General features: G+C 37.5%; 1 protein-coding gene across 3 annotated transcripts in view; it reads left to right on the plus strand.

Moving 5' to 3' along the window:
• ZNF148 (zinc finger protein 148) overlaps positions 1 to 21081 on the plus strand; it is a 37692-nt gene that overhangs the window by 12604 nt on the left and 4007 nt on the right. Inside the window, exons 2-5 of one of the 3 annotated variants that reach the window (XM_054829616.1) lie at positions 11227 to 11572; positions 12767 to 12892; positions 15948 to 16071; positions 16741 to 16824. In XM_054829616.1, coding sequence (XP_054685591.1) covers positions 11243 to 11572; positions 12767 to 12892; positions 15948 to 16071; positions 16741 to 16824 — 664 coding nt within the window. In that variant the 5' untranslated portion in view covers positions 11227 to 11242. The remainder of the gene's footprint in view (positions 1 to 11226; positions 11573 to 12766; positions 12893 to 15947; positions 16072 to 16740; positions 16825 to 21081) is intronic. The other 2 variants (XM_054829617.1, XM_054829619.1) reach the window with 2 other exon arrangements.

Consider the following 21081-nt stretch of genomic DNA (forward strand, 5'->3'; position numbering starts at 1 on the left):
TGAATATGTTTCTTTGTGAAATTTCTGTAACGGTTATCAGTAGGTTTGTGAGGCCCTCATAGATAGTTCCTACTGCTCTTTCCACACCTAAATCCTACTGGATCATTGCCCCTGTTTTGGAGACAAGGAAGTGGAAGTATGGAGCAGGGAATGATTTGCCAAGAGAGCAATTTGCCCAACAGCAGTGGCAGAGCTGAGGAAAGAAGCCAAATCTCTTACAGTTTTGTTACAGCATCATGGGGGTAACCAGGGTTTCTCTCTTCAGTCTTGCTGTTGTGCTTACCTTTTCTTGATGACCGTCCTGCATCTGTGTGCACCTGTTCCTCTAGTGATTCTCCAGCAAAGTGGCTACTCTATGTTAGTTGGAAACCTGCTGGTTGTGTTTTCTGATCAGTGGTTAGGTCCCAGGAGAGGCCAGACCCTTCTCGCCCATCTTCTCCAAGTTACCTAAGTAACTGATGTGGGCTTACCTTTCCATCTTACGTGTGCCACCTTCTCCCCTCAGGAGCTGTGCTGGCCACAGGAACAAGAGCACTGTAAACTGATTGGTTCGCCCTTGTGACCTATATTGGACCTTGCTTATTCTTACTAGTATTTTGCTATGCCTCAGGGAAAAGAAGTGGACATTTCTCATTTTATGGTTGGAGAATTGATGCCTGGGAACAAGATGAAAATTTGTGTTTGGTGTGGATGTCCATTGAACTTGTAAAGAGTTTGGTGGGGTTTTGGGGTGGGGCTTTTTTAAAAAAAAAAAAAGAAAAAGAATATATAGCTTTACAACCATCTTTGTATTTTCACAGTATTGCTGTCATTGATTTAATTGCAGCCTTGAGTACTCAGCATTTAGGGTAAATCTGACCTAAATGTGTCAGGGTAAGCATCCAGAAAATGAGGAAAGTGTAATTATTGATCACCTATTTTTACAAAAAAATTTGGTAAAAATGACTTGTATAGACTTGTGTAAGATCTCTGGCAGGGTCAAGGGTAGGATCCTATTTTGTAAGATAGCATTCACCTGCTTAAATGGTCATGACTTTCTTTTCCTGCTTTCCCTGTCTTGTTTACACGTTTCAGCCCTTGCAACAGATGCAACAAACTATCTCACTAGGTTAGTCTATTTCTATGGAGCAGTTCCATCCAGTGTGCTGAAGGAAACAATGCTTTGTAGAAAAAGATGTATATACACATGTGTGTGTATATATACATATATATATGATCTTTAAATTAAAAAAAAAAAAAAAATCATAGTGCCAATGAGGCAAATCATGATGAACCAAGGTACCTTAATTGTGATAGTCCCTGAAACTTCTGTATGTTTATATGCAACTTCTTGTATTCTTGCAGGGCTTTTAGTATATAATGTTTCAAGGATTTTTAAAAAGCAATCTGGAAAGAAACACCAGAAATTCTGTTATACATACATATATACAGACCTTTGCCGTTTAGGCCAGTAGGGTAACTGATAGCAACAGCAGGTTGTCGTCTTCTATAAAGCAACACTAGCACAGTGCAAGTGATGAGAAGAGATGCTTCACAGATACTTCCAGATAGTAATCGAGTAGTGAGACCCAGGAATTTCTCCAAGGAATTTAAGAGCTTGTAAAAAAAAATCACAGTTTTTAAAACCCATCATATTTTTCTTTTCTGTTTATTTTCAAATGAAATTATATGAGCTGAGCTGAGACAGTTAGGCTGTGAATGCTGAACAGGAAAGGGCCCACTCCCACACCATGATTTGAGCTGCTTCTGACACACTCTCTTCATGGTAAATTGAGTCAGTGGGTTAACCTGGCAGAAAATTTTAAGTACTGAAAAACAAAAAAACCCCAAACTTGCCAGGCTGGTGGACTGCATGAACCAGTATGTCTTTATATGAGCATCAGAGTAGGCACAAAAGATAGGATGGACTCTCACAGTTAGGAGGAGGGAGCAGGATTGTCCCTTTTAATGACAGCTGTTAAATTGGATCAGCTATGTCATATAACTGCCCTGTTATCAAGATCAAATGAAAAAAACATTTGATACATGATCTGAAATATTTTTAGAACAATTCAGCTTGAGGCATGCATGTGATACATGAAATTTCACAAAATTTTAACCAGTTGAACTGAAGTATAAACTAGTAACAGTGCTTGGAAGATGCTGACTAGCCTAAGTTATGTGTAGTGCTTTCTTTCCTGCATATAAATGTCATTGGAAGTCTCTGGAGTGTGGAGTCTTTCGAGTGCCTGAGTTGCATAGCGTAAGGGCAGAAATTCTGCGTTGTTCTTTTGGGGTTAACTGTACAGTGATAGAAATTCCCATATAAATTCTCAAAATTAACTATTTTCTAGTAGTTTATAATTTAGTGCCACAAAATCAGTGGGCTTTTTTTTCCAGATAAAAAGTAACATAGCCTGTGATTTTTGGAATATTTAAAGTATGTTTGCTGCACTGGTGACATCCCTGTGGATTTTGAAATGTTACTGTAGCTCTGCTAATGTAGTATCAAAAGCTTTCCAATACACACGTTTAATACTAATTATAGTTATGCTAGTGATGATCTAATACTGATTTTAGGATAAGCAAGGTGGCAAAGATTTTCACTCGTGGATAATTTTATGCACGATAAGCAGATTTTCTGTGAATAATCCTGTTGATTGTAATAGGACTATTCACAGCTCGCTATGAGTGTAAATCTTTGTGGGATCAGACCCTGTACTGGCATGTGTTCAGCAACATGGAGCATTTAGAAATAACTGCAACGAGTCTTAAGAGTGTTTGTATCATATGTTACATTTTAGAATGTGTTAATGATCTATGAACCTTTTCACAATGATTTAGGTTTGATTACTTTCTTTTTTGCAAGTTGACACATTTTAATTCATTCTTATAAACATTTGTGTGTTAATTTAAAAATCTTTCTTTTATCTATGACATTTTTTTGAGTAGGGAGAAGAGATAATTTTATGTAATGCTCTTTATTTAGAACCATTAAGGTATTATTTTTTGCTTTCTAGGCTTCTGCACTATGTTAAAGATTGAACTTTTGATACTGTGAAAGCTAGCTGTGTTTCCTTTTATATTGGACTGTATCCATATTTTAATAGTGCAAATAAATATCTGATGTGAAAATACTCAACATGTTTCATGGTCTGATAAGGTTTTTAAGTGGACATTAGGAACCTGTCAAGTTCTGATTTTTTTCTTTCTTTTGGAGAGGATTGCACTGATGGCAGTTTTATTCATGGTAATGCTTAAACATAAGTTGTTTTAACTATGCTATTAGGCCATGTTCCTATTTCTTTCTTCATTAGCATTAGGAATTGCAGAAGTATTTGTGACTTTTATACTTTCTTTTAGGAAGAAAGCTTTGAGAATGTAAATACACCTTTTTCCCCTGATTTAAATTTGGCATAGCTGTTAGGTACGTCTGCATGGCAACTGTTGCTTGTTCACTTGGGTGCGTAACATTGCATTTGTGGAGCAGTTTCACAATATGCTTTAATCTAATCTAACTGCTGACTACCGCTAAAGGACGTGGTCCTTTTCTCTCCTCCCTGCTTCTTCACTTGTCCATCTCCTGTGCACGCTGCCTGCACGGTCCTACTGATCCAAAGGAAAGCTAATGGCTTTTCTGGTGGGTACGTTTTAGTGCAACCTCCTAGTTGTGCTCAACCCAGTGAAGGCAATGAGAAGGTCTAACTGGAGGAGAGGTGCAGAGCACTACCCCTGTGGGCAGGTAGCCCATGTATCAGATTGTTTCTTGCAGCTCTGTCACTGAGAGTTAGGATGAGTTTTTCTAAATACACCAAATGTTTCATTGGAATGGCCTTTTGGTTGTTTGTTTCCCTTTCTGATAGAATAATTATAGAACCATAGAGTGGTTTGGGTTGGAAGGGACCTTAAAGATCATCTAGTTCCAACCCCCTGCCATGGGCAGGGACACCCACCACTAGACCAGGTTGCCCAAAGCCCCATCCAACCAGGTCTTAAACACTTCCAGGGATGGGGCATCTACAACTTCTCTGGGCAGCCTCTTCCAGTGCCTCACCACCCCTACAGTGATGAATTTCTTCCTGACGTCTAATCTAAATCTCCCCTCCTTGAGCTTAAGGCCATTTCCCCTTGTCCTATCACTACCTGTCCTTTTAAACAGTCATTCTCCAGCTTTCGTTACCTACAGGAAGGCTGCTCTAAGGTCTCCCTGGAGCCATCTCTTCTCCAGGCTGAACAACCCCGACTCTCTCAGTCTGTCTTCATAGGAGAGGTGCTCCAGCCCTCTGATCATCATGTGAATCTCTCTTGACATGGTAGCAATCTAGTGAGGTCTCAGTTGTAGTTGCTTTTTATAGGAGTTTGTCTACTTGAAAGTTTTTATTAGCATAAAACTGCTCTGATGTTATATAATGATTGGCTTTTTAAATTTAGCTTAAACCTTTCCAAAGTGAATTACACTAAATAGGGAAGGGAAAAGAGTCAATTCTGTACTAGAATAAGAATATTCACTTAGGGAGTTTTGTAGATTTATATATGCTATATTCATTTAAGTTTACAGTTTAGCACAAATCATTGTAGTATGACCATAGAGATGAGCCCTAAGGAGCAAAATATGCTTAGAGGTTTCCACAGATTGCCATTTTAAAAGTTTATTCTATGTACATTTTGCACTAGTAGCCTTTATACAGTTTGTTGTTTGGGCCCAGCGTGTACTCATTCTTCCAAAGGCTGTTGTGGAAGGAAGGATGTGGTCAGGATGTGCTCGGGTACTTCTGTAGCTTCAGGTATTTGTTCCTTAGGGAGTTTGCCTTGTCTTACCTTAAACAAAAACACACTTTGAAAAATGTGGAGCTAAAATAATGTCATTGGGCTACTTCCAGTGTAAGGTTACCCCGAAACCATTTAATACCTTGAGTTGAGCTCAGTCTCAGCTTTTGTCAGGGAAATCTCAGAGGTAGATGTTTTCATCAGAACGGTATTGAATTGGTAAATGCATGTTAGAATTGCTCTTGTGCATCCCGGCTCTTGTGTTTGGGTTGTTGAATTTTAGAAAATACAGTCAAAGGGAGTTTATGGCTGTATATGGAAATAATATTTCTATCTCAAGTCTTTCTTAGAATCCTTCAGAAGGACCTAAGGTTTAACCCAGAAAAAGAATTAAATTTTAACAAACTTTATTTTCCTGTCTCCCTCAATCTTCCTTCATTGTATTTTGCCTTGGAAAAACAGGAAGAAGTTAACACAGGAAAGAAGTGGAGTGGGATATGGATGTAGAAAGTAGCAAATCCTGTTTTTTACACTTAAAAAAAAAAAGTAGAAGTCTTAAAACAGCAAAGACTTTTGCAGGAAGTTGTTTACACAGATATTAAAATGCAGATAATTTTCGTATTTTGTCTGTTACTATTCCTTAAGCATATTTTCTTTTTTCATCTCATAAATGATCTTTTAAATCCTAACTACAGAAACACAACCCAGTACTGCACGTATGAATTTGTGCTGGTTTTGGCTGGGAGTTAATTTTCTTCATAGTAGGTAGTATGGGGCTGTGTTTTGGCTTTGTGTTGATAACGCAGGGATGTTTTTGTTACTGCTGAGCAGTGCTTACACAGAGTCAAGGCCTTTTCTGCTTCTCACACCACCCCACCAGTGAGTAGTTGGGGGTGCACAAGAAGTTGGGAGGGGACACAGCCGGGGCAGCTTACCCCAACTGACCAAAGGGATATTCCATACCATATGACATCATGCTCCCTGTATAACTGAGGAAGCTAGCTGGGAGGCAGATTTGGTGTTGGGAAACAGACTGGGCATTGTTTGTGGTTTTCTTCCCCTCTGCAGGTGGTGAGCAGTCGCATTTGTGCATCACTTGTTTTATATATATTTTTATATATATCTCTCTCTAATATTATTCTCTTCCCTTGTTATCCTATTAAACTATCTTTATCTCAAGCCATGAGGGTTTTTTTTCCATTCTCCTCCCCATCCCACTGAGGGAGGGGAGCGAGTGAGCAGCTGCGTGGTGCTTAGTTACCTGCTGGGGTTAAACCACAACAGAATTTTATTTTTAAAGTGGACCCAATTAGTATCTCTGGGTACTTGCTCATTAAATTAAATAATGCTTTACTATTTCTTTAAGAAAGGAAGAGACAGAATAGCATAACCCTTACCCACCACCAGTCAAAGTGGAGAAAAAGAGCTGGACCATATGTTGTACTTTTGTAGCTAACAGGTTTTGCCTCTTCAGGGTCTCTGTTCAGCTTTACTTCATAGCAGCCACCATCCCAGCAGACTTCTTAAAATCCATTAAAGTTTTCTTTTGATTGTATTTTAACTTTTGATTCTGAATTGGAAAGGTCGTCACACTTTTCATTTAGTATGTTTTTGTTTAAATAGCTGTTTCTTTAATTAAGAATATTGTCTTTACCACTTAGCTCTCCAACTTACTGCACCAGTAATCTTTGGAAAAACTGATGTCAGGGTTACTGAAATGGATAGTTCTGAAGCGCTGCCGTAGGGTTTGGCATAGCAGCAGTTTTTGAAATGAAGCAACATGGTTCAGTGGCTGTGGATGTTCTGCAAGCAGCTGTGGAGCACTGTGGAAAGAGAAGGTGCTGGGATGATCTGGGAGACCTTTTCTGTGTGGTTCCTCCCCCAGAGTGTGTGCACACCCAGGAAGCTCTGCCTGTAGATGCCTCTTGTGAAATGCTTTGCCTAGAGTAAAGGTTTGGACAACCTCTACCAAGCAAAATGGCTACTTTAAAGATTTTGTTGACAGCTTTTTTTCCTCTTGGTGTATAGAGAAACTATGTAGTGAAAGAAAAATCATATGATTATTTGGAAGCTTAAGAAAAGTTCTGATATTCCATGGAAAACATCTCTGCGATAAGGACAACAGTGTTTTATGCCAAGAAATGTGCTTGTGTGTGTTAGTATGTGGTTTGTATTATTGTAGCTTCCTTCAAGAGAATCTCAAAATAAGTTGATCTTTATTTCACAGATGCATCTTGCACTTAAAATATTTATTTAATCTTTGCAGGCTTGGTAAAGTGAGCTTGTGTCAATGCTTTTAACTTACATTTTCTTTATCACATTGTCATTCTTCCAAGAACACATCTCCTCATCTTCAATTTAAATGATAGGATTCCTTTTATGTGAACCAAAAGGTGTCAGTTGACAAATTACACATGTTTTACTGAATTGATTGCAATTGGGATACTTGTTGTTTGGATTAATAGCTTATTTTTGTTTATAGTTCTTTATTTTAAAACAGTGCCTGCGTGTCACATAACTTACATTGCATTTCATCACTTAGAATATGCCGCCTAACACTATGAGTTCTCATTTTTCTGTGAAAGCCCAGATGTTTGAAAGCCTGATTGAATAAGCAGTACACTCACTGTACCAGCTTCTGATATGACTCAAGATCATGACTGGAAAACAACTCGAGTGCTTTCGGTTGCACGACTCTACTGAGCCTACTAGTCAGGGTGAGAAAGAAAAAGTTTCCATATCCTTGCCAGTTGAGAGAACTAACGAGACCAATAAAAACCAGTACACTGTCAGCCTCTCTTCTGGGCAGCTGCTATATCTTGCCAGCTGTCCTAAGATTCCGCATGTCATGAGTCTTCCCGCCTCTGTTGATGAGAGTAACAGGCTCTTCTGCACTCTTAAACACTCAGTCTCTCTATTTGCATTTGCCTGCCTACCTTCCTGCCAGAAAATAGCTTTAAATCCAGGATTTCTGCAATTCATACCTAATTTCAGAGTGATATGGCAGTATCCTCCATGTGGAACAACCTTCTGTGCTGTTTTCCTCAGTGGCTTGAGCAGACAGATTAGGGCCACCGTGTTCTCACAACTTGATGCTGTTTGTTCTCCCTTGAATGTGTTTCAGCATCTTGAGGTCTTGTATTCTAGTACCTGTCCACATCATTCCTCTCAAGAATCTGCAGCGAGCTTATGCTGTCGCATTTCTTTAGTGTGCGTGGTGAATGACCATCTTCTGTAAGATGTACCCTGAGTATGGATTAACTTGGGATAAAGGCTGAAATGAATAAATATATCTGCTTGTTTTCCTGGGAGTCTATCTTTCATGCTGTATATTTAAAATGCCCTGCCTAAGAAACCAGTCTCAACATTAGATCTTTTGCCATCTTTTATCAAATAATCAGTCTATGGGAGACAGATTCTTAAGAACTTCAGTTCCTTCTCACATTTCTTAGTTGCCACAGGATAATCCATGCTAATAAGATGATAAATTCATCCTCATTTTCTTCTTTTAGGAGCACTAAGGTCTGTTGTTGCAAGATCTCTCTGGGAGATCTGCATTGGTGGAAAAAATACAGCCTTAGTATTATGCCAAGCTTGCTTTTTATTTGTTTGTTTTTGTTATTGCTGAGAAACTATCAGTATGGTTTCCCAGTTACCTCCAAAAAAATACTTCATGGATGATATAATGTCTGCAGGTGGCTGTGTGGCATACCGGACGTGTGTTTTCCCTTGAAGACCTGTGAAATCTCATTCTCTTACTATAAAGTGGATTAACATGGGAGTAAACTTGTCACCTAGCACTACCTGAGCTTACTACCTAAGGCATTAAGGAATTGTTATCCGTATTTGAAGACAGGTGCTGTGAAAATCAAGAGTAAGATTTCAGACTTCTTTACGTTAGAATTGCAGAAGAACAAAAAAAGGATAAATCAAAAGCATAAATGTTCTGAACAGAAATTTTCCCCATGTTCTCTCCCTGTCACAGGCTTTTTTTGGGTCCCTATAATGTGCTTTTTATGTAGGAAGGAAGAATATTAAAAATTTTGATGACATTGTCATATATAAACAGATTGAGTTGGTGACTCTGTCCTCTTAACTTCCAGCAGAGGAAGGCTTACTAAAAAAAAATCCAATTGACTGAAAAGCTTCTTTCTTTGGCGTGCCTCTTAAGTATTTGAAACTTGAAGAAGTCAGACCATCCTGTCCGTCAGCCTTTCTATGATATATTCATAAATTTAGAACCTCTCATGATAGAGAATAGGGACAAACGTTCTTTCACTTTCGAGTTATCTGACATGAGTTGCTACTGGAAGATGTTACTGAGCTGCTTTTTTATGTGTTGGGGTGTGTTGTGGGTTGGTTTGGTTGGTTGGTTGTTTTTTTAAGAAATTGAGTGCATGTTACTTTAAGAACTAAAAGTATAATGTAGCAAAACTTTGAGATTTTTCAGCTGTGTCTGCTGGTGGCTTGCATTCCTACCAAGTACTCTAGGATCTCACCTGAAAAAAAGACCACTGTTTATTTTGTAAACTCAGTGTAGTTTGGTATAAACAAATCTTCACAAATGTATAAGTTACTTTGAGAAATTTCAAAAGACTTTCCTGGTGAAGAAAATGATTTGGGAAGTGATCAAATGGATCAAAATGAAAATTGAAATGTAAACATTTAATGTACATTTGTTTGATCCAGTCATTTTGCATGTTGGCAGGGGGTTATAGTGGTGCAGTTCTGCAGGGTGATGGCCCTGCCAGTTCTAGGTTATTTCTTTGGTTATGAGTTGTCATCGAGAGAAGCAGGGAAAGCAGCATAGCCTCTGACTTAGAACCTGAGTGGAGATGGAACCTCTCATCATGCTGCACCCTTAGGGGGACAGAATTTGAAGCTGATTGCTAGCAGTATACCAACATCACATTTCTCTTGTAATTCTGAATGCATCAGAATCAAAGGTGCTGATGCTGTCTACCCCAAGGTAGACAAGACACCAGTCTTGTGCTCTGGCTGGGCCTGCTGTGTATTGTCCAGCTCTGTTCCCATCCCTGTGTCTGCTGTAGCCTGTGTATAGCCTTTGCCCTCCAGCTGTGGGATGATACAGGGACGGAGGAAGGATGTCTGTCTGTCCAAAGGGGTAAACCAGAGCATTGTGGAGTGGGTAGGAATTACGGGCCTGGGGAATAGGGTGAAGGAGGCTGACTGCTGTGGCTGGACATCCAGTACGCCAAGGAGAAGAAGAGTCTTAGGGCTGTCTTGCATATATAATAAGAAGTAGAATAAGAAGATGGTGCCACTTCCAGCTTCCCAAAAGCCTGCTGCTCTGTGTTTAAAAAAAACAATTAATAATGTCATGACACTTGTTGGAATACTTTGATTTTATATCTATCTGTGTACCATAAGTACATGTAATGGTATTGCTATTCATGACTGGAATTCATATTTCCTGAGTAATGCTCCCGCTTAGTGGATATGAAAGTGAATGCCGCCTTTATAAACAGATTTGACCTCTCTATAGTCTTTATTTCACATAGCCAGAAAGTTGTGTTTTCATAGAATCATAGAGTGGTTTGGGTTGGAAGGGACCTTTAAAGGCCATCTAGTCCAAGCGCCCTGCAATGAGGAGGGACGTCTTCAACTAGATCAGGTTGCTCAGAGCCCCATCCAACTGACCTTGAATGTTTCCAAGGATAGGGCATCTGCCACCTCACTAGGCAACCTGTTCCAGTGCCTCACCACCCTCATCATAAAAAATTTCTTCCTTATAGCTATTCTAAGTCTACCCGCTTTTAGTTTAAATCCGTTACCCCTTGTCTTATTGCAATAGGCCCTGCTAAAAAGTTTGTCCACATCTTTCTTACAAGCCCCCTCTAGCTACTAAAAGGCTGCAGTAAGATCTCCCTGGAGCCTTCTCTTCTCCAGGCTGAATTACTCCAACTCTCTCAGCCTGTCGTCATCCCTCGACCTGCTGGCCACAATTTCTTTGATGCAGCCCAGGTTTCTCTCGTTTGTGGATATTAAGATGTTCCAGCATCTACAGTATGCCCTTGGGCAGCGGCGGTGAAAGGGCACTTAAAGGACAAGGAAGTAGGGAGAACAGGACCAACATGAAAGAGGCATTTGTAAAAGACAGTCAAAACGGAAAAAGGGGAAAGAGTAAAAAGGGCACAGAAAAGAACTCCAGTTTTCTAAGGAATGAGAAGGAGGGATTAACTATCACTTAATTACCAGAATTTTGCCAGTAATCAAAAGGCACTTTGATTTGAAACTTTTATTTGAAAGTGTTCAGTTGTGTACACGTGCATGTGTGAAAGGAGAATCTTTTCCTATTGAACCAAGATATCCAACTTTTTGCTTTTATTCGGAGATCAGTTTTAGGAGTGCATGTGTGTATGTTGAGTACTGACTGAGTTCTTATAAAATGTTTTTAAGTAAAAAATTTTAAGCAATAGCACCAATTGTAGATGTTTACTATTAAAACTTTCTTTGTAGGTTATTGCATTTAAGAATGAACATTGAAGACAAGCTGGGAGGATTATTTCTTAAATGTGGTGGCATAGACCAGATGCAGTCATCCAGGTCTATGGTAGGGATGGGTGCGGTATCTGACCAGTCTGGAGTATCGGGAGAACGGCAAGAGGCAGTGCTTCAAGATCGGACTATGGCGCACCAAGAAATTCTTGCAACAGACGAAGTGTTACAGGAAAGTGAACTTCGACAGCAAGAGATGATTTCACATGATGAACTCATGGTCCATGAGGAGACGGTAAAAAATGATGATGACATGGATACGCAAGATAGACTTCCTCAAGGGCTGCAGTATGCTGTTAATGTCCCTGTAAGCAATTTCTTTGTGAAATATTGGAGAAATTACTAGGAAGCTTGATCTGGTAGTCTAATTCTACTCTGGCAAGAATCTATTAATTGCTTGTTTGGATTTTGATTATCAAAATATTTATGAATGGATGCTATTTATGAAAATGTCATTTGCCTCTGGCTGTGGATAAATTTTTCCAATTAAGTATAATCTTTAAGTATCTGTTTTATAAATATTTTATAAGCAGGCCGTTACCATAGAATTAATGCGTTAAAATGTGCTCTTTTAAATATATTTAATGTTCAAGGGTAACTAGAAATCGGAATAAATAGCGTTATTAAAAGGTGCATACTGTTTATGCTGTTCATAGTACTATTTAGTTTCTTTTGCTATAGGAAGCATCTTGTATGTTTTCAAAGTATGCGGACGCTTAGCAATTGCATTCACACTGCAGGTTGGACTGTGACACTTCATACATGACCATAAATATGCCCCTCCTCAGTATCTCATAGAAGGTGTGCCTCAGCTTTCCCAGAGAGAATATAGATGACTTCCTTTTTGAAAACATCTGTCTGTAATGCAGCACATCATCACTGTTACCCTTCCAACATAAAGGATAACTACCAGGACTTTAAAAGTAGATAGCCTTATATACAAAGAATAATCCTTAGAAAGGTAGCATTGTTAAAACACTACTCTGTTAGCTGTAGATCAGGTGATTCAGGAGTTAGAAAAATGTAAGACTATCATGCTCTATTAAAGTTTACATCAGATTATTTTTTGGAAAAAGCTTCAGTAGCACTATTCTTGTTTTCTTAAAAAATACTTCTGTCTTAAATATATAATAAACTATTCTGTTAAATCTTGCATTGACAACACACGGACTAAAGTAAAATAGGTGTGAAAAACTGAATGGTTTTACAGATGGAAGTGATTTTAATACAAGAACTGATCTCAAAATCACCACAGGTCAGAAGGAAAAAAGACTTTGGGAGATGAATGAAAGGATACATCAAAATGTCACTGAAGAAATTAACTATGCCCTTTTTATTTAAGATACTTACTATTCCTTTCACTTAAATTTCTGAAAGAATGAAGCCACAATTCCCTTAGAAAAACGTTTTCTGTTTCAGCAGTTTGTCATCTTCTAAAATTGAAAAATTGCTTTTCTGTAGTGAGAACCTTACCTGAAACTGGCACTTGGTATCTTAACAGATCAGTGTAAAGCAAGAAATTACCTTTACTGATGCATCTGAACAACAGAAACGAGACAAAAAACAAATACGAGAGCCAGTAGATTTGCAGAAAAAGAAGAAAAGAAAACAGCGTTCACCAGCAAAAGTAAGACATTGATTTGGCAAAACCAAGATTAAAAGAACCTGAAGATTTGGTTGACTATGACTAATTTCATTAGCATTTGAAGTAGTTAGGCTGGAAATTGTTTGTTTGCTCAGTAAAGATGCAGTTCTGAGGTTCACCAGAGACCCAAAACAAAACCTGATATAACAGTGTTTTTCTTTGAACTCTTTTTAGCAACATGAACCCTTGACATATTTTAACATCTGTCGCTCCAGGCAGTTCTCTCTCCAAATTTTTTTTTTTAAATTATGAGTCAGTAGCTTTGTAGACAATTTATAAATCATTGCTCTGTATCTATCTAATAATAGTTGTGCTTTTCTGTGAGCCTGATAATTTTATATGCTTCATGCATAGTAGTGAAAAGTTTTTTTAAAAAGAAATCTAAAATGGTAGTTTTGAAAATTCTAAAAAGTTTACTAATATAAAATAATTTACCAGTAGGGAATATTCCTGTGGTCATAATCATCTTCATATATGTATTTATTTATATCAAAAGATTCTTACCATAGCTGCTGGTTTGTTACTTCAAAATTTGTTTTGTAGATCCATTCATGAAGAGTATGTATCCCTGTATGTCTGAAAACAATTTTCTTCTATTGAGACGCACTTCAGATAAAACCAGAATCATTTCACCTCATGAGGTAGCAGTGTTATATCTTCTAGCACTTCCCCAAATCAGTATTAATCTTTAGACTTAAAATAGAACATATACAGGCCGCTCTGATAGGCAAAAATCAATTATATACGATCACACAGCAGCATTAAAATAAGCCTACTCTGAAATCAACCCAGACTGTGTATACATTGAAGGGAAACCTACCCCAACACCAAGAAAAACTCCAAAACCTCGCTTTTGTTGGCCTGGGAGTGGGACCCCTCAGACCCCTCCTCAAAACACTGTCAAATTAGGTTGCACCTGTAGTATCCTTGGAAAGTTGAGAAATTGTTTCAGATTGGGTGTGGAAGCAAGTTCCAAATCCTTTGCATCAAGATACTTCTTGCTTTGATAGAAAAAGGAGATCTAGGTTGAGTACCTCCACAGATCACTTCCATGGAAACATGGCAAGATAGGAGAGGCATGTGTCCCCTTTTCTACAGACATCTACTTGCATGCTTCCTTTTTGTCTCCCAATCCGTCAGTGTTAGTCTTTGGAGATGACAAAAGATTGAAAAATGATCAGGAGAATCATTAAACAGGTTCTTTTCCAGTCTCTCTTCCCCTTTTGTCAAACTTGTCAGAGTAGAAAGGCAGAAAGAAGCTGAAGGGCTGACATAGGTGAGAGCCTACTGCAGGTTAAGTTAGTATTCCCAGAGTAACAGCATTGATTTTCCATCCAAACTGCAGCTGGGACTTTTACAAATGGAAGTCAATTAACATTCTTTAATTTTATATTAATGTAGTCATCATATAAATAAAAAGTCAATAGCTTTTATGAATCCTGTCTCCTTTTCCCTCTTCCATGCACACAAACACATGTGCACACACATACACACACACACTCACGCGCACACATGCACGCACAAGCTTTTTTGTTGCTTTTATTAGGAAAACTGCATTGACAAAGTTAGCTTTCTTCATTTAAGAGGTAGTACGATGAATGGATGCAGTAGAAGAGCCCAGGTTTAGGATAACTGTGAAATTAAGTGTATTTTCTGCACAATTATTTTAAAATTTCAATATGCTCTATGGAAAACATTTCATAACATGTATTTAAATTTATTTTAAATAACCAGTCAGTGTTTCATTAGCTGAATGTTGTTACAGAACAGAGTTTTTATAATTGTCTGTATCTGTGACTTACTGGAGCTGTAACATCCCAGTCTTACAAACGTATGAATGTGCTTGTCCTTCAGAGTGAATGCACAAGAATTTGTTAGCTCGAGACTTTCACTCTTGCTGAGTTGTGATGCAGCAGAATTAAAAATTGTTTAAGTAGATCCTACAGTATTTGCTACTATTGCAGAGATACTATTTCAGTTATTGACTCTCTCTTTCTCATCACTGTCATTATCATAAAACCTAAAACATCGTAGCTAATCAAATTGCAGATGTGCTTCCCCAGCAGACTTTTGTTTTTTGCTAATAACAAGGGACTAAACTGTTTTACTTAAGGTTACTTAAGCTGCTCTTTATAGTTATGTTTCCAGTTAAGTAAGACTTTTGGAAATGTAATTTGTTTACTGGTTTTCATATTCTCTTGCCAGAGATAGTAGAGAGTTTGGGGTTTGTTTGGGGTTTTTGTCTTCCTTTTTGACAAATTAGAGAAAAGCTGTGATGAGCTTTATTGAATAAGGTAGATGTGGTGCAATTTTTTTTTATTTAAGTTTTTTCAGTGTTATATGAGAATAGTGGCTTTGTTTGACAGCAAAGCAATTGAGTGTGGCAAGTTGAATTTGTCACAGAGATGCTCTCCTGTATATTGAGTGAGCAATATTTTATTGAGTGAAAAACTTGAAAGGGGAGAAGAATAATACTATTTTCTTGGTTGGTTGTCTTTGGGGTTTTGGTTTTTAAAATACAATTTTGTCTCCAAGACTACTGGTATTATGTAGATATAGATAATTTGTATGACTATTCTGGATAAGTTTTAATGCCTTTTAGCAAACATTAATGATCATGATTTGAAAAAAAGAATATAACTTTTTACTTTTGCTTTAAAATATGATTATCTGTGGTTCAGTGCCCAGAGGTGGTTTGGTTACTTTGCATCCTTTCCAACAGACGGACAAAGTAAACAGTAGCATATAAAGTGACTCAGCTGTGAATAGGGGAGCTCTAAGCTGATTTTCCATGAGCTGCTTTTGTCTCCGTCCTGTTGGAAATACCTCTTAATACACAACGAGACACAAGTTGGATTGGACTGCAATTGGAAATGTATACTAAAAGCCTAACACATAGCTTTGTAGAAGTTAGCATTGTTTTACCTGAAATATTTAAATTTTCTGCATCGAAAAAGATTAATGTTTTTTTTTTTTGTAGTTAATAAGACATCTTTAGAGGGTAGTGTGAGAACAAATTTTACTCTTTTTAAAATAGATCCTTACAATAAATGAGGATGGATCACTTGGTCTGAAAACCCACAAATCTCATGTTTGTGAGCATTGCAATGCTGCCTTTAGAACCAACTACCATTTACAGAGACATGTCTTCATTCATACAGGTACTGCTTGACTTCAAATTTGTCTTTTCTACTATATATAGAGTTGTTTACTTATGTTAAAAATGTTTTCAGCTCTATGCGAATTTCAGTTTTAAGAGTGTAGCTAACTTGGCATCTAAGCTTAGAGATTCCATGCACCAAAGTGTCAAAAGAATACCAGGGGGAAAAAAAATAATCAACATATGTTTAATAAACTGAAGACCTAACTGTTTACAAGGTTTCTTTTCTTTCTTTATCAGAAAGTAATGGGTTGACTTGTAGCCTAAATACCAAAATTGACCCCTTTGTAAAATGTGCTCCGGCTGCTTATTTGCCTGATGAGGTATCTCTCTGGTTCGGAGAACTGAAAAAGGTACTTACCATTATAATAGCTTGCCAGTATCCTGAATGCAGTCTTATGCCAGCATCGTGATTGATCTTGTTCATGAGGAAATTACAGCCATTTCAGATCACTCTTCCGTGCTAGTCTTAATGTGACTCATAGGATCATGGAAAGAATTATGCAGTTCATATACTTAGTAAGGCTAATGTTTTTTGATATTAGAGTATTTTTGGAATTCGCTCAGATGCTGGTTTTTTTAATAGACATTTTAATATTCCTCAAAAGTAGTTATCAGAAACAACAGTGTGTAGTTATTAACTTATGGATGTGGAATTATATTGTTCAAGGTGAAAAACCATTTCAGTGCAGTCAGTGCGACATGCGTTTCATACAGAAGTACCTGCTACAGAGGCATGAGAAGATTCATACTGGTGAGTATAGTGCCTTGAGTATCTTTACTGGCGTGCTTAAAAACTGTTTCCCCACTCAGGCAAGGTTTCTGATAAGAAGTATGCAGCCTAAAACCCTGTTGTAGTTTGTTTTAACTTAACAGATGTTATAAAACTTTAAAAAATAAATTAGTTTTGTATTTTCAACTTGCTCCACTTTTCTTTGGCTGTAAAGTGAGTATAAACTCTAGTAAGCAAATCTGAAAGTAGTATTCTATAAATAACCCCAGAGTAGCAAATCCTGAAGTTTGTGCATTCATAGAAGTCAAGGTTTGTTAAGCAATTCTATCTTCTGTTGTATCAAGTTACTTCAGACAACGGGGACTTCCAAATTACATTTTAGTAGATTTATTTATTTATTTTGGAATTTGATGGAAAAGTGCCAGGACTAAAATGGCCAAAATGCCTAACCCCAAAGGTATTAGTATCAGCTTTACTTTTCACTTTTTTTTTTTTTGAAAGGTTTAATTCAGAACTGTTCTAAAAATAAAAGCCTTAGTTTAAAAATATGCAGTATAGGTCAAATAAGGACCAAAGTTTTAAGCCAAAGAGAGTTAAAGTTTATACATGTTTATTTTTTAATCTTCTTGCACCGCAGAAAACCACATTCTTTAACAGGTTTGGCTTCATTGGGTTTTTGGCATTTTGGTGCATGGCCTTTCAATCCCTCTTTAAATATTTTGTAATATGGTCCCTTTGGACTAGATGCCAATTTCTCAGCCTCTTTTTCAGAAAAGCAGAGCTGGTGAATGTGCACAGTGTTTCTTGGCTGTAGCATTTAAATGGATATGAAAGCTACTAACACGCAGTGCAGTGTGTGCATGTGTAAGAGTTGAGAGGGAGAAAAAAAACTCTGCAAAATGCATTTTCAGAGCAGTGTACAGGGAGTTACATGCACAAATGCCCTGTTGTTTATGGGATTTTTGTATCCTAGGTTGCCATGAGTCCAGGCTAAGTAGGTTTCCTTCAGCCAGTCAGCCACAGAAGAGTCCTCCATTCTTCTGTCCAGTGTCTTTGTTCTGCTCCTAGTCTTTCCTCTGGCTCTGAATTGGTGAACCATGCTGCCTTCACTTTGTGTAGATATTATTCTTGAAAAGAATGCTCATTCACTCTCTTCCATCTATCAGCTCACTCCCCACCCCCCCCAAAAAAAAGGCAAAAATTTAAGTGCAGTCTTGACATTTTTCAGAACTTTTTTTTTTTTTTTAATGAGGATTATTCCGTGTACATGGCTTTGAAAATGAGAGTCTGGGCAATATAACACTTAACTGCAAATATTTTATAAGTGGATTTAATTATCTTTTTAAATTAACTTCTAGCTGTAATGAGAATTCTGTGATTGTAAGCTTTGGAGGGAGGGTGTGGTGGTGGTGGGGTTGCAGGGTTTTTTACTAGCTCTTACATACACTTTGTTTAGCAGAGGAAAAACTGCCATTTAACAAATTAACCAGATTCTTATCTGACTTTTTTAGATAACTGTTTTCCTCCTTTCCTCAGCATCCTGAGGTAGTTTGGCTGTTTCTCAGAAGGTTGAAGGTGGCGTTTCTGTTTAAATTGTTGAATTACAGGTGTTTTTCTAGGTGACAACTAGTAGATGGTTAGGAGAAAACATGTAAGACCCAGCTTCCAGGAGTGGAAAAAACTTTTTTTGAAGTCCATTTAGTTAGCAGGTTTTTGACTACTGCTTAATTTTTGGCTTGGCCCAGTTATAGTATAGCTAATTGATAGTCTATATACCTGCCTGTGCTTTCACTTCTATATGACAATATTCACTACTGGGCTTTAGCTGTTTGTGTAGCATAACTCTGTTGTTCAGGACTGCATAACTGAACCCAGCCAGAAAAGCTGAATTTTCAGCTTGCTTCTCTCACCAGAAGGTGAACAGTGAGTCTGTGTTTCACTTTGATGGAAATAAAGGAAAGCTCTCTTTGTATTATTCATACTCTTTAAAAAAATATTCTTTACATTTATTCTACATTATTTATTTCAATTTATTCTATAAATTCAATATTGTATTTTTTTCTTTTTATTTTGCATTTTTATCTCTCTGACCGCTTTTAGCACCAGCTTTTGTACAGTGTTCAAAACACTAATGAAGAACAGGATGTTTCTTACCTTTCAAAGGTGTTTATCAATTTTTTCAGTTTATTTTAAGCCACTTGAAGACAGTGGTAACACTTAGAAGCCCCATTTTATGCCTGTTACAAGACCCTGAATTTACAGGTGCTCCAGCTAGTTCCACTGTGATTTGAATTTGGTTTGCTGAACCACTCTTTCAAATGAAATGTTATGGGGGAGTTAGGAAGCAATCAATGAACAGCCTTATTCTGTGTAAATAATTAAATAGTTGCATCTAAAAGCAGACATTGCATTAATACCAAATTCACTTACTAGAAATAATTGTATGTAGAAGAGGGCAGCAGAGCTAGAGCCCTGCTGCTAAACTTGTCGCTAATGATACAGAAAATCGCCATTTCAGTTGTAAGAGAGGGAAGAGTCATTGGTACACAAATATTTTCATATTTTGAGTTTAGTAGGCTCACAAAGATGCTGAATGTTTTTTTTTTTCCAGAAGTGTCTGCTTTCTTTTAGCTCAGCAATGTTTCTATACACCTTACCCACTCACGCATTCTTGTGTCCTAATTCCGTAACCCACCCTACTTTCCATTGTAAACACAAAAAAATGAGATTACATTTTTAAAAAAATAAAGCAACATTGGGGCTAACAATTCCAGCGCCTTATTATTCAGTCATGCTGCTTTTTTATTGCCTTCTTTGGTATTTTATAGTTTGTATTTTGTCTGGTTAGATTTTAAAATGCCCGAGGGTTTCTAATTGTTACAGCCTTCACACACATAGTATTTGTATTATACTTTATAAATAGTTCTTATTGCTCAGTTTTAATAGATTTCCAACACAGACACAAAACATAGGCTGTTTTCCTAAATAATGCATATAATTATTGTATTGTATTTTTAAACTTTGCTTTTTTTTTTTAATCTTTTTTCTACATCTGATTCTTTCCCACTCCCCAAGACATTTTAGAAATATGTGTCCTGGATTCTCCCTACATTAGCAAACGGTTATTATTAATGATCTCCTCCATTTGCAATAGATCCTGTTTGAAAAGTACAACAAAATTTCAGAAGGCATCTGAAGTTCCAGGCTTCTGCTAGGAAGAAAATATTATAGGAAGCATATCTTTATATTAATTTTTAATCTTTTTCTAATACTATCTTCCTTATGAAGATTAAAGCAAGAATTAAGTATAGTATCAGTTTCATAGAGTGTTTCTTAATCTTACTTCCAGAATGTTCTGGAATTCTACTGGAAAGTATTATTTTCTGAGTTGTACTGAGTAATTCAAGTGCAGTGTCCCCAAATCTTTCTTCCTGTTGAGGCATGGCCAGCAATGCCTTCATAAGTATTTTCAAAGTCTCCAGAATAGCTGGTGGTGGTAATACCCTACAACGAAAAACCTCAGGAGCCCTGTTTGGCCCTATTTTAGCCTTCAAAAGGGAATAGATAGCTGGGAGAGCCTCTTGCCAGTAAATAGCCAGCTTGAGCAGACAAATGTTAAGGAACTCTGTGACCGTTCACTTACAGGAATGGGTGGAAGGTGGAAGGTAAGTGTATCAGCGAAGCGTTCTGCGTTTGAGCCTTCCTGGGATAGCAGGATAGCTCCTTCGGGGGCTCTTCAAAGCTAGAACAGGACTGAGCTGTCTTGCTTCTCTGACTTGGTTTGGCTTCTGTAAGGCTTTGGATAGTTTTTATCCCAAACAGCTGCTCCTTTCTCTAAAAAAGTTTCAGATGTGAAAGTAAACTTCCCAACAATGTAGGGAGGGTTGTTCAAAGGGGCGACTTAAAAGGAACACAAAGTAGAACAGAGGAGCAAAGGGAAAGAAAACAGCAAGTAACAAGGATTAAGTAGTTGTCTTTGGGAATGGAAGGGTTCCCGTGTATTAAACTAGAACAAGGAGACCTATACCTCTTACCTCATCTTCTTTAAAAGTGATGGCAGGGATTGGAATTTGATTCAGAAAGTCTCAACAGGCTTGGTGCAAGTAAAACACCATATTGGTAAGGGTGCCTAATGAATAAAGAAACTGGAATTTGAAAGTTAAGAAATAGGCCAGAGAAGAGGATTTGCTTAGAGACAGTACTAGAGTGGATTATATGATAGGTGTTATAATTCATGAAGGATGCTGAAAAAAGCAAAATTTTGTGGTGGTTATTAAT

The sequence above is a fragment of the Grus americana genome, chromosome 6 (genome assembly GCF_028858705.1).
Source record: "Grus americana isolate bGruAme1 chromosome 6, bGruAme1.mat, whole genome shotgun sequence".
Classification (NCBI taxonomy): Eukaryota; Metazoa; Chordata; class Aves; order Gruiformes; family Gruidae; genus Grus; species Grus americana.